Below are 13,199 nucleotides of genomic sequence, written 5' to 3'. Positions count from 1 at the left end.
ATATATATATATATATATATATACAGTATATATATTGGCTATCTGCTTCTTAAAATGTGAATAAATTACAAGCATTACATTAATATTAGGAGGAAAAACAAGCTATACCCTGTGCACATTGCAAATGAAAAGACTTCTTCCAAAAGCTAAGCCCACTTCCTTAAATTTACATTTTAGAATGATTCCCATTTAATTTAATCTACATATTTGCAATGATAATTTAATCGTGTCATATTCTATTTTACATTATGGCTTTTAGCCTAAACCACTTTCACTGAAAATTTGTCCCACTTTATTAAAAAAAGTTCAACCATAATAACCACATTGAATTTAAAGTGTTTTCGTTTAGGAAAGTACCATTACAATAAAATACAACGTTTTTTATGTGAAATTAAAAAAAAGTTAAGCATAAAAATGTGTTCAATTGTGTTTCATCACAAATCTACCAAACACTGATTGTCAGCATGTGGTTGGTTAATATGTCTGTGGCAATCTTGCTTGTTCTGTGCCAAAGAGGTTTGTGTAGCTTGAATCTGTGTAGATCAGAATTCTCCATTTGTCACATTTTACTTCAGTGATGTAAGTTTTTGGAAACCTTGTGAAAAATGTGTGATTAGTAAAAGGACAATAACAGTGAGGGACATTAAGGTGGAGCAAGACCGGATACATTCTCTTGGTTTATATCGTTCGCGCACTGAGAGGTGGCACTCTGCATTCCCACATGCACATCTTTAACTTCCTTGTTCTTGTGGCTCTTGTGTACTCTCTCTCTCAACCCTAGGCAAGTATATCTCTTGACTATATTTATACAGTATATATGCCTACTTTAGATGTCAATTATTTGCTTCTGTAGTGAAGTTAAAAATATGATTAGGCTATTATAAGTATTTGTGCTTTTTCTTGTATTTGGAGAACAAACCAATGCAAAATGTTGATTAAATGTTGCTACGTTTACACCATCACTTTGAACTTTGTTTCATACTCATGTGAATTTTTGTATAGACCTCAACAACTTAAGCCAACCTAACAATTTAATGCCTCGTATAGGGCCTCATTGAAAACATACAGCTTTCCATTTTAGTCACTGTTCTCAACAGGATAAGACACAATTATTTTGCTGTCTAAAATGTTTGACCAATTCAACTTTGTCTTTACAGCGTTTGTACCATGGGATTTATTAAACAACGTGGTCGTGCTCTATACTGTCTGTTTGCCTTTTTACTTCTCTACAATTTCTTATCCCAAAGAAAAACACTGCTATTCTTAAGTCAATTCAGGAGCAGCCCTACCAAAATTCTCCAACAGAACATCACCATCCTCCTGTGGCACTGGCCATTTGGAATCCACTACAGACTTGACAGAGATGTGTGTTTGGAAAAATACGGAATTCCAAGATGCTTTCTGGAGGATAACCAATCCCTTTTCACTCAAGCTGATGTTGTGGTGTTCCACCACCATGAACTCTGGACTGGACGCTCCAAACTTCCTCTCCACCTCTCCCGTCCGCCTTTGCAGAAGTGGCTTTGGTTGTCATTGGAACCTCCTGTGAACAACCACAACCTTAGCAACTACAATGGCTTGTTCAACTGGACCATGAGTTATCGACGTGACGCGGACATATTCATGCCATATGGAGAGCTTGTTTCGAAAAACACCAATGACACATACATAATTCCTAAAAAGGGAAACTGCTTGATCGCCTGGGTGGTTAGCAGATACGAGGCCAGTCAGAATCGCTCTCTAGTTTTCCAGCAGCTTTCAAAACACGTTCCATCTAAACTAATAGAAGTATATGGTAACTGGCCTAAGCGCCCATTGTCCAACAACAACCTGCTGTCCACTATATCTCGATGCTACTTCTACATTGCTTTTGAAAACTCGATATCAACAGACTACATCACTGAGAAGTTGTGGAGAAACTCCCTTCAAGCGGGAATTGTGCCGGTGGTGCTCGGCCCACCCAGGAACGTTTATGAGCTTTCAATTCCCAGGGAGTCGTTCATTCATGTAAATGACTTCAACAGCACTAAGGCGCTGGCTACTTTCTTAAGTCAAGTTTCCGTGAATAGAGAGCGTTATGAATCTTATTTTAAATGGCACCGTCACTATAATGTTAAAACGTACACAGACTGGAGAGAGAGACTCTGTAATATTTGCAAGTGTTATCATCAGTTATCTAAGCACAAGAAAATGTACAATGATCTGTATAGCTGGGTCAACAGGTAACACTACTTATGGCAAATATTTTAGGCTATTATTTATTTTATTAAATGTGTTTAGTTATGTCAAAAAAGCTTCTTATTTGCAACCTCAAGACAAAAAGTTAAGCATCATTGGGGATATTTGTGGGCCTATTTTGGTCATAAGTGTCACCCTTCTGATATGCATATTCACTTCCCTCAGAATGGTCTTAATTCTCTTCAGTTCTCATATTGTTTATTTTTTACAAGACTATCAATGCCTTCTTTTTTTGTTAGTTTTTTAAAGGCATACTTAGTTTCTCAACCATTTGTTAAGATTTAGCAATACAGTGCACTAAATCTGCACCCATGCTGCAAGGGAGGGTACTCTCAGATTGACAGTAACTGCCAACAGAAAACCAAAATGAGTCACACCTCACTTTTGCAGCTGTGGGGTGTTGGTTATATGCCAGGGTGTTGGTTGCTCTAAAAGACATAACTGTTAAAAACAGCATGTTGTGGCCTCATTTTACTCAGAATGTCCATTTAAAGCATCAAATGAAAGGATTGTGGGAATTATTAGATATACAGTAGGAACCTTTATGTTAGCACAATGCTGTGTTGCCATATAAAAATAATTTGTAAAATTAAATATAAACGATAGAGTATCCTATTTCATTTCTAAAGATGAAATGTATTAATTGTTCTAAACGTCCTGTGTTAATCACACTATAAGTGAAGAGCACTTTTCAGTTTTTTAGCAGCAAACTTTAGCAGTTTTTTTAGAGATACTTTTTTTAGCAGTTTTTAGCAGTAGCACTGTAAGGTTGCAGTTCACTTGCCTGTAGAGACCACAAAAAGCCAATGTTTGGCTTAAAGGGATACTCCACCCAAAAATAAAAATTCTGTTATGAATTACCAAATCTGTGTAAATTTCTTTGTTCGGTTGACCACAAAGAAAGATATTTTGTATAATGTTAGCAATTGACAATTCTGGGGCATCATTGACTACCATGGTCGAAAAAATATTGTATCATTTTTTTTGTTCTGTTGAACACAAAAGAAGATATTTTGAATAATTTAGGAAAGTAAACAGTTCTGAGGCACATTTGACTAACATTTATTTTTTCCTATATGGTAGTCTAGTCAATGGTGCCCCAGAATTGTCAGTTGCTTACATTCTTCCAAAAATCTTTCTTTGTGTTCAACCGAACAAACACATTTTTACAGACCGTGGAACAACTAGAGTGAATAATTCGTGACAGAATTCTTATTTTTGGGTGAATACATATTTTTTAAAATAACACCTTTATGGTACATAATAATAAGGTATTTTATTCATTTTATTTTATTTTATTAAGCTTTTATTCAGCTCTAACATTGTGTGTTGTTGTTTAAATTCTTATGATGAAACTGAAAACGGATGTCTTGACATCAGAAAAAGAGGACAGGTCTCACATCCTCTTTAACAATAAAGCATCTTGAGCAGGCTGTTTCCTATAGTGAACCTTCCAGAAACGTTTACTGTAAGAAGGATACTATTCAAAAGAACTCCTCCGTGTGATGACAGATAGGATTTCACACAATAAAATGTGAGAAGAGCAAATTTCTTACTCTTAGGAAAAATACAAACAATTAAGTTACATTTGGTAACAGCAATGATATAATAATGTGACATATAGAATATAAAAAGCGTTGACAGTAAAAAAAAACACGTCATTTGTAGAACTGTTGCTCATATGTTTGAGCAACAGTTTTTAATCCTCCTTCATTTTGTCATTGTCTGGGCCACACAGATAATAATTCTGATTTTCAGAATTTTCAGCTACATGTAATTTTCCGGGAATCAAACTCCTGATCTTGGCACTGCTTCCACAATGCTTATAGGTACAACAACCAATGCTGCAGGAACAACAACCAGTTTGTCGGCCAGCCTAACCTCCTGGGTTATTTTGGATGATCAATCACCTAAATGAGTGTTTCAGAATCCTGGACCTAAATTAGCCCCAACATGGCATTTTTCCAAGTTATACCAATATAATGTGTTTGTGCTCATTCCAGACTTGAGTCAGGCTCCAGCATTCTCATGAACAGCAAGACTCAACAGATGATGTTCAGAAAAGTATTTTTAGCACGACATGCACAAACAATGTGGTACAATTTTTTGTAATTCTCTAATTTGGAATAATTATTTTTTGTTTGTATCAATTCGGCTCCAAATGACGCCTGTTCAATTTCAGTGTGTTACGTCACCCCATTTGATCGATGAATCGAGTGTGCACGTTCCATTATCTTTTCTGTATCTAGATATTTGGTCGATTGTCGATTACTTACGTCTGCGGTGTACAGCAATGGCTGACAGCACGGATAGAACAGCATCTTCCAAACAAGAGGAATTTTACAACTATCGGGAAAGGATTAAATGCTCCCCTGAGGAGGAGGCGAGATCAGAGAGACAGCATTTTTGGAATGTCATCAATGCGTTTAAATATTATAGGTAACAACGTTTGCGTAATCATCAAAAGTACGACGTGAAATGGTTTACTGAATTATGAAATTCGAAATAGATCTGTTTTTCTGATCCTTTGATATTTTAAGAGTTACGATATTTATTTCAAATGTATTTGATCTTTGTATATATCCGAATCTGAATCTATATTTATTCATTTTATATCTGTTTTCATCTCTCGCTGTTTCAGAACTCACGTTCACGAACGGGTGAATCGAGCCGAGAGGCATTTCCGATGCCTTCCAGATCACCACCAGAAACTTTTGCCAAATTTCCTTCCCAACCTGTCTAAAATCCGCTACTGCATTGACCGAAACCAGGAGGTGCTGCAGGCCATAGTGCACAACTGCATCCATATGTTTGAGAACATGGAATATGGAGAGGATGTAGGTGGCATGCCCTGGCAGTAGGTCTTACATTTGATAATTATTGTATTGCTGTAACTGCTGCTTTTTCTTTTGTGGTGACTTTAAAAGTGTGGCTTTAATGTACAATAGGATTGCAAATTGCGCACTTGAATTCTAAAATGTCATGAGTTCATTCAACTTTTGTTTTTAGAGCTTTTTAAAAGATGACCCAAGAAAAATACGGCCTGCCTCGACATTCGACATGGACAAGCTCAAGTCCACTATTAAGCAATTTGTTCGTGACTGGAGTGAAGCAGGGAAGGCTGAAAGGGACAGCTGCTATAAACCACTTATAGACGAAATCCAGAGACTGTTTCCTCCTGACCAGTGGTAAATATAGCCTTTTGGTGGATGTCATGTATATCTTATTTATGAAATTTATATTTAGTTTTAACTTTTAGCTGGAATGTGAGATAAACAAGAACAAGAAATGTGTCTTATTGCAGAAACAGTTCAGTCAGATATTGTTAACACAATTATCAGCAAAACAGTGTTCTTTAATGTTTAGGAACTGAAATAAAAATATAAAAGTTGCGGATCTTTTAACGTCTCTCTGCAGTGATGTGTCTCAAATAAGAGTGTTGGTGCCAGGAGCAGGTTTAGGTCGGCTGGCATGGGAGATTGCTCATCGGGGCTATTCGTGCCAAGGGAACGAATGGAGCTTCTTCATGCTTTTCTCCTCTAATTTTGTTCTGAATAGGTATAACACATTTTTATCTTCAGAGCAAGAGAAAAGGCCTAAAGTGTATATCTTTTATGCATCTATATATTTGTTTTCTGTTTCCCTCATAATAACATATACTAATATTTAAAACATTCAAATTTGAAGGAAATGACCCTATTACGTTTGGTGACATAAAGAAATGTACAGTATATTTAAACTGTTGAACTTCACCATGAGGACAGGACACATGTCGTACATTGTGTTGAATAAACCTTTTGAGAATGAGAAATAACTTCATGATGTCATGACCCCTAGAAAGTCATGAGCTAACAGAATTTTTGTTTTTCAGGTGTGATGAGGAGAATACTTTGACTTTGTATCCCTGGATTCACCAGTTCAGTAATAACAAAATGTCGTCTGATCAGACAAGACCTGTGTCCTTTCCAGATGTCAACCCACAGAGTCTCCCGGAAGACTCTGACTTCTCTATGGTCGCTGGAGACTTCCAAGAAGTATACACTGATCCAGGTTATTCTTTTATAATTACAAACATGTAATGCACTAAACTGGAGACAGTGACATTTTAATATTAAAATAAACAGTGTTTTCACTTTTCAAGGAAATCATCATACAAATGCAAAAAAAACAACAATGTTTTTGTCTTGGCCTCTTATACAGATATTTGGGATTGTGTTGCTACATGTTTCTTCATCGACACAGCCCACAATGTTCTTGACTACATTGAAACCATCTGGAATATTCTGAAACCCGGTGGTGTCTGGATGAATTTAGGTATGTGATAAATTCAGATGTTCTATTCTGTATCTATTCTGAACTTAAAGGTTATATAGTGTATGAGAGACTGAAAACAGTGGCTTTGGTTTGTTTTCGATCTCAAAGGTCCGCTTCTTTACCACTATGAAAATATGGCCAATGAATTGTCCATTGAGCTAAGCTATGAGGACATAAAGGCTGCAATTTTAAAATATGGATTTGAACTGGAGGTAAGCTTTTCACAACAATATCATATTGTCCTATTATACATGCATTAACACCAGTTTGTCTCCAAGCAGTTCTTCATTCATGAAAGAAAAATATTTTGTTGGAAAATGTATCATATTTCTTATTCATTTTATTTCCACAGTTGGAGAGAGATTCCGTTTCCAGCACATACACAGAAAATGATCGCTCCATGCTCAAGTACCTTTATGATAGTGTCTTTTTTATTGTACGGAAACCTGTGGATCAGTTGTTCAATGGAGACCAGACACAGAAAGATGGCCAGATTGAGGATTCTTTACACACAGAAAGCACAGAGGAAAGAGCAACATGACACTAAGAAGACTAAAGCTCTGGATTAATTACTGATAAATGGTCCAATAATAAACTGATGTTTTTTAACCATAAATGCCAGTGTTACAGCGAATTCTTGATAACAGAACAAGATTGGAATATTATTGTGTGCTGAATTATTTCACATATTTATCAAAATATTTGTGATGTTGTAGTGCCTCACTTTACACTCATATTCCTCAGGTTCTGTGTGCTGCTACACGTCATACAAATGATACTTTACACGTCAGTGTTTTCTCATGCTTGTTTACATTATCACAGATTTCCTTGCCCTATTTCCTTGACTATTTCTCTTCTCACACAAAGACTGGAGTTAATTTGAAGGACGAAGATGACTTTGTTGGGAATTTAATTTGTAACAGTTGGCAGCAATGAAATAAGTTGTTTTAAACTTGACTGATTGTGAGTATGGTGCTCGTATGACATGATGCAATAAAACTGTTTTACAATAAAAAAAAATCATGTTTTAAAAATGTTCAGATTTTCAATACTTTAGAAATTGTGAAGAATATTTAACCATAATAAGGCTCCTTAGACATATTAACATTGTCTCAATTTCTAGGTAACAGGACTTGTTAACACTATAATGTTTTAATACTATAGTTTCACTGACTGATTGCTTGCAGCGATATGACTTTGCTATTAGTTCTTCGGTTGAATGGCAAAGTAAACAACGCTTTTGTTTATAGCGGAGTAATAAAACAACAGTGTAACAAAACGTTTACAAAACATTTGTATGCAGCCAAGCCTCTCCTGTGTTTTTTTCCTTTTGTGTTGCTTATATGAAAGTAGGTTGCTAGTAGTTCATTTTCAAAACAAATGTTCATGATAATTTACTCAACCCCATGTCATCCAAGATGTTTATGTATTTGTTTCTTTAGTCGAAAAGAAATTAAGGTTTTTGATGAAAACATTCCAGGATTTTTCTCCATATAGTGGACTTCAATGGACTCTAAACGGTTGAAAGTCAAAATTACAGTTTCAGTTCAGTGCAGTGCAGGCTTTAAACGATACCAGACGATGAATAAGGGTCTTATCTAGCGAAACGATCTGTCATTTTCTAAAAAAAATAAAAATGTATATGCTTTATAAACACAAATTCTCGCCCTCGTCTGTTCTGCGATGCGTGTTCATGACTTCACGTAATAGGTAGTTCCGTTGAAAAGGTCACGCTTTTTTTTATATTACAACATCCAGGATATGCACACGAAATGACCATTTTAAACAATAAACTGACACAAAGACATTTGAATAAGTGTCATTGAACATTCAACAACTTTTGAACGGTCCTCCTTCTCCAGATTTGTAAACACTGACTCGGTACTTCCGCCCACGTCAAGCGGGACGTTTTCAACGTAATTACGTATTATGTGAAGTCATGAACGCGCATTGCAGAACTGAGCAACGCGAGCATTCGTGTTTATAAAGCATATACTTTTTTTTTTTTTAATGACCGAGCGTTTCGTTGGATAAGACCCTTATTCATCGTCTGGTATCGTGTAAAGCCCTTTGAAGCTGCACTGAAACTGTAACTGTAATTTTGACCTTCAACCATTGGAGTCCATTGAAGTCCACTATATGGAGAAAAATCCTGGAATGTTTACATCAAAAACCTTAATTTCTTTTCAAATAAAGAAACAAATACATAAACATCTTGGATGACATGGGGGTGAGTAAATTATCATGAACATTTATTTTGAAAATGAACTAATCCTTTAATTTTCAAATAAGAGACCAACGGTGTTTTTTTTCGACCACTCTGGCCACAGAGGGCGCTATAGTCCAACGGTGTTTCAACTTCATCGACGACACAACTGTCGTAAACAGCACACAGAACGTGCACGGTTTTAATAAGACGCTAAGTTAAACCATTTCAAACGACTGGGTTGCACACATGACCAAACGGAGGGCAGAAAACGTTTTGCCTCCAGAAATTCCCCCCAAAAGGTGTCTTCGTTCTCTTTCCAACATCGACGACAAACCCGGAGGAGTGACTATGGTGCAAAACGGTAACGTTAACGTTAATCTGTTACCACTTTTGTCATGTGTTGGACAACGGTGCAGAAAAAGGACGAACTATAATGAAGACTCACACATTACAGATGACTTACCGAGAAAGGTACCTGCAAACGGAGTCAATTCAGCGTTGGGAGATAAGAACACGTGCAAGTCTAGAAAATTCGAGGATGCTGGCAAACCTGTCGCGCCGGAGGATGAGCCAAATAAAAAGCCAAATGGACAGAATGCTGTGCACGCAGGAGACAAGGTGTAGTTTTTACTAAAATCACAGTTGTGTAAAGGCGACGGTTGCAAATAACACTTGAGTTCAGACGAAGACTGCTAACTTAAAAGTTTCTGGAAGGTATTGTATATGCAGTGGTTGTAGACGAACACATGGTGGCGTTAGAGGATTGTAATTACTCATTCCTTAGTATGGATCCGCAGTTTGTTTTGTCATAAAGCAATAATCGACCTAAAAATGAAGTTACTCACTTTTACTTACATCCTTCAACCGTGACATAGAAACACGAGTTAGTTTGCCAACCTTACACAACATGTCTTCTACATAAAGTTACATTTACTCACCCTCATGTCATTTCAAACATTTTACAATTCTTATATCTCACTAGGTGATGCACACAGATGATGGGCTCTCTGCTTTTAACTCCTTCCAGTTCTGGCGAGTTCCACTACCAGAGTTGGATCTTTCACTTCTGGAGCCCACGGATAGGTCCAGTACTGCAATTTCCACAAAAGATTTAGAAGCGATGGAAACCTGAGGAGTATCACGGAAGAACATGGCAATGGAGAGGCTCATTCATGTTGAGATGTTAGGTGTGGTGACCCGACTTGACATGTGCACTGACATTGACTACCGATGAGGTGATTCTGTGTTACTTTGCCCTAGATATTTGTCTATTAATGAAGCCTTTTGTTGTTTGGAGGCCTGCAGCAAAAAGTCATTTCATAACATGGGAACAAATGTTGGACACATGACCTTAGTGTTCAGAAGTGTGCAGGTATGTACTAGTAAATGTTTGCATTAGATTCATCATGGATTTGTGTATTTCTGTCAGTAGCTGTAAAAGCAGTATCTGTGAAATTGTTCTGTGCAGCATCTAAAAAAATTTTTTGTAAGCAGTCAGCAGAGATGGAGTTCAAAGTATAGGATTGTCCGATTCATAGTGTTCAGTAGGACTTAACCAGTTCTGTTTCTTCACTGTTAAAATACTTCCTATTTTTTTATTCTTGTTTCTTTTCTCTGTGCCACTTTTTGTAAGATTAACACTTCTTAACAGTATTTTTCAGAGAGCTTCAGAATGCTTGTCGGGTTAATAAATACTTTGTATGTTCCAGCAGCCGTCATTGTAATTGCACTCTGATGTTTTTGAAATTGCTCAACAGCAATAAAATGTTTTTTATAAGATTTTTTCTTGTTCATCCTTGACATAGAAACACGCATTAGTTTGCCAACCTACACAACGATGTTTCTTTCATTCTTTACTAAAGTTGGTGATTACATTTATAGCTGAGCTTCTGTCGTTTGAGTAGTCTGTAATGGCTGTTCCCTCTCCATCAAAAGGAAGTGAAATATGCCTGTTTCCATGATGTTGTGTTGTTGACCTTTGATCTAGGAGGGTACTGAATGAAAGCTGAGAGCGAGCCGTCTTTATCAGGGGATTACATTGCCCCTGATCAACTTTTAGAGACAGATATGTTCATCTGATAAATGAAAGCAAGCATGTAAAGTGCTTCAAGGGTAAGACATTTTTATTCTTCTTAAACACTTCATTTGGATGCAGAATGGAGCCATATGGAAATAGAAATATCTGTAAGTGACCTGGTGTGTATTCCAGAAAGCTGGTTATGTGACATACCTGGGTAAATTTAAGGGTTAGTTAGCGGATAACCCCAACTTTCGGTTCCAAAAACGGAGATAACTTTCAGGATATGTAAGTAACCATATCAACTTACTCTCTGAAGATAACCTGCTCTGGAGCAGGTTATGTTCCAGGGTTAGTTCATTTGAAGGAGATGTTACTAAGCTTTAGGGGTTGTCTGCGCATGTGTGCGTTTTTGATGAGCGTCAAGTGGGCGTGAAAGCACAGATTACGTATAATATATTATCATTTTACAGCAATATTACAATTACAGTTCCAGTCTCACCCATCTCAATTTAGCATTCACAACTAATTTTTTATTAACTTTATTATTTAACCTTTTAAAATGAAATAATCTTTAAATAAAATAAAGCTGTTATTGTTAAACTTCATGTAGGCTATTTATATTAAATATTGTATATACTTTGAATTAGGTTTATTAAAACATCTCCAAATATCACTGGATAAATATACACATCTTACAATTTCCCACAGTTAAAGGATGTTAATAGTGAAGTATTTTAACTCCCGAGGATTGCATATCATTACTCTTGTTCACTTATTAGGCAATATTTGATGCACTGGGTTAAAGATAGTTGTGGCCTAATGGTCAGAGAGACGGATTTAAAACTTCAAAGGTTGCAAGTTCGATTCCCAGGCTGGCAGGTTTCCAAGGCTTTATTAGGTGACCCCCCCAATGGGATTACCGTTGTTCACATATTTAAATTCTTATTATAATTTTAAATCCATTTACATAAAAAAAACATAAAAAACTTAGACTTAAGGTTTTTCATACTGACTGTATTCCATAAAAATGTCTTTCTGATCCTGAGCCTCCTCCTACAGTTTAGCACTGAAAGGCCTTTCTCCAAATTACAATTAGCATTTCAGGATAGGCCATTTCCACCTCTTTTAACATTTGGAAAGCCATGACCTTTTAGCAAACAAAGTCAAAAGAAACAAACAAAAAAACTAAATGTATGTGTATTTGAAAGGGATATATAAAGGCTACTTGATTATCATGTATATATGACTAGGCCTAACATTTTAAACCTCTACCTCATGTCACAGCAGACCTTCATCCTCTGCTGTAAATTAATTATCATACATAGTGTAGAGTACTGAAAAGCATTGCACATTTCCCCCCCCAAAATTATGACCAATGTAGTAGTTTCTAGAATTAAAAGAGTCTCTATTAATATAACTACATCAGCAACTGTTGCAAATAAAGCTGATACAATGCAAAGTCAGTTTTCAGAAAACCAAATAAAGATCGAGTTTTTAAGGAACATACAGAGAAGGAACAAAAAAGAGGTTTAACACTGCCTTCAAAATTACCAATGTGATACACAACACAATTTTGGTAAAATACCATGGTAAACACGTTAAAATTACAGTTACAAACATCTCAACAAATCTACAGTTTATGTAACAAAGATAGCCATGATGAGTATATATTTAAATATTATAGTATAAAAATAGTGCATATGTTTAAAATATTTATATCTTTAATTAAATAATTAATTTATAGCGTTTATAGTTTTATAAACACATAACCTAAATAATTTAATTTTATGATTTTTATCCCGCACTTTATACACTGATGCAGATTTAAGTCTGTTAAAAAAACTCTGATTTATAACGTTGTTTTACAGTCAAAAACTTCAAGCTTCCCGGACGTTTCCATGGTGACTCGTTAAATCTCTGATCCATTGACAATGTCTTTATGTTGTTTCTGTGAGCGCGCGTTAACTCTGGGTATTTTTCGGCAGGTTGATTAAACTAACTCTTCTCAGGTGATTTGGTTTGCGTTAATCAACCTAGAGTTCAGGGTTTAGCTGACGGTAAATTAACCCTGCTTTCTGGAATACACTCCTGGATTGGAGTTGTTGGGCCAAGCATCAATAGATTCGGTGTAGCTGTAAATAGTGCAAATATCTTGGATGTATGCTTTGTTTACTTTTGAAAATAATGTCCACATGTCAGGTATTCTAATACATGAACCACTTGGGACTTAGGAGAAGCTTTAACCTTAAGAACAATATAGGAAATGTTTAGAATTTAGAATTTGTCATGTATACTACCATATAGGGGCGGTTTCCCGGTCAGGGATTGCCTTAAACCCGGACTAGGCCTTGGTTAAATCAGAATATTTAAATTGTATTTAAAAATATACTTTACAAAAAAAAAACATTACTGGTGTGC

At 36.0% G+C, this 13,199-nt stretch overlaps 3 protein-coding genes across 4 annotated transcripts; all 3 read left to right on the top strand.

The window, feature by feature from the left end:
- The first annotated feature begins 342 nt into the window (after positions 1-342).
- LOC130564778 (fucosyltransferase 7) lies at positions 343-3,656 on the top strand. The gene is made up of 2 exons (XM_057351150.1): positions 343-781; positions 1,158-3,656. The coding sequence occupies exon 2, from the start codon at positions 1,168-1,170 to the stop codon at positions 2,224-2,226; it is 1,059 nt and encodes a 352-aa protein (XP_057207133.1). The 5' UTR covers positions 343-781; positions 1,158-1,167; the 3' UTR covers positions 2,227-3,656.
- Positions 3,657-4,492: 836 nt separating this feature from the next.
- On the top strand, positions 4,493-7,712 carry LOC130564767 (carnosine N-methyltransferase-like). The gene is made up of 8 exons (XM_057351139.1): positions 4,493-4,677; positions 4,880-5,075; positions 5,248-5,426; positions 5,656-5,796; positions 6,110-6,288; positions 6,439-6,552; positions 6,661-6,764; positions 6,905-7,712. Exons 1-8 carry the CDS (start codon positions 4,532-4,534, stop codon positions 7,091-7,093), a joined length of 1,248 nt encoding a protein of 415 aa, XP_057207122.1. The 5' UTR covers positions 4,493-4,531; the 3' UTR covers positions 7,094-7,712.
- Positions 7,713-8,869: 1,157 nt separating this feature from the next.
- wu:fa19b12 (uncharacterized protein LOC560551 homolog) lies at positions 8,870-10,514 on the top strand. 2 transcript variants are annotated; one of them, XM_057351174.1, is made up of 3 exons: positions 8,871-9,122; positions 9,216-9,379; positions 9,744-10,514. In XM_057351174.1, the coding sequence occupies exons 1-3, from the start codon at positions 9,008-9,010 to the stop codon at positions 9,891-9,893; spliced, it is 429 nt and encodes a 142-aa protein (XP_057207157.1). In that variant the 5' UTR covers positions 8,871-9,007; the 3' UTR covers positions 9,894-10,514. The 2 variants fall into 2 exon arrangements, with proteins under 2 accessions (XP_057207148.1, XP_057207157.1); XM_057351165.1 differs by having other exon boundaries at positions 8,870-9,379.
- Positions 10,515-13,199: the final 2,685 nt, after the last annotated feature.

Source organism: Triplophysa rosa, linkage group LG2 (genome assembly GCF_024868665.1).
Source record: "Triplophysa rosa linkage group LG2, Trosa_1v2, whole genome shotgun sequence".
Classification (NCBI taxonomy): domain Eukaryota; kingdom Metazoa; phylum Chordata; class Actinopteri; order Cypriniformes; family Nemacheilidae; genus Triplophysa; species Triplophysa rosa.
Note: the sequence above shows the minus strand (reverse complement) of the source record. Positions and strands in the feature narration are given on the sequence as shown.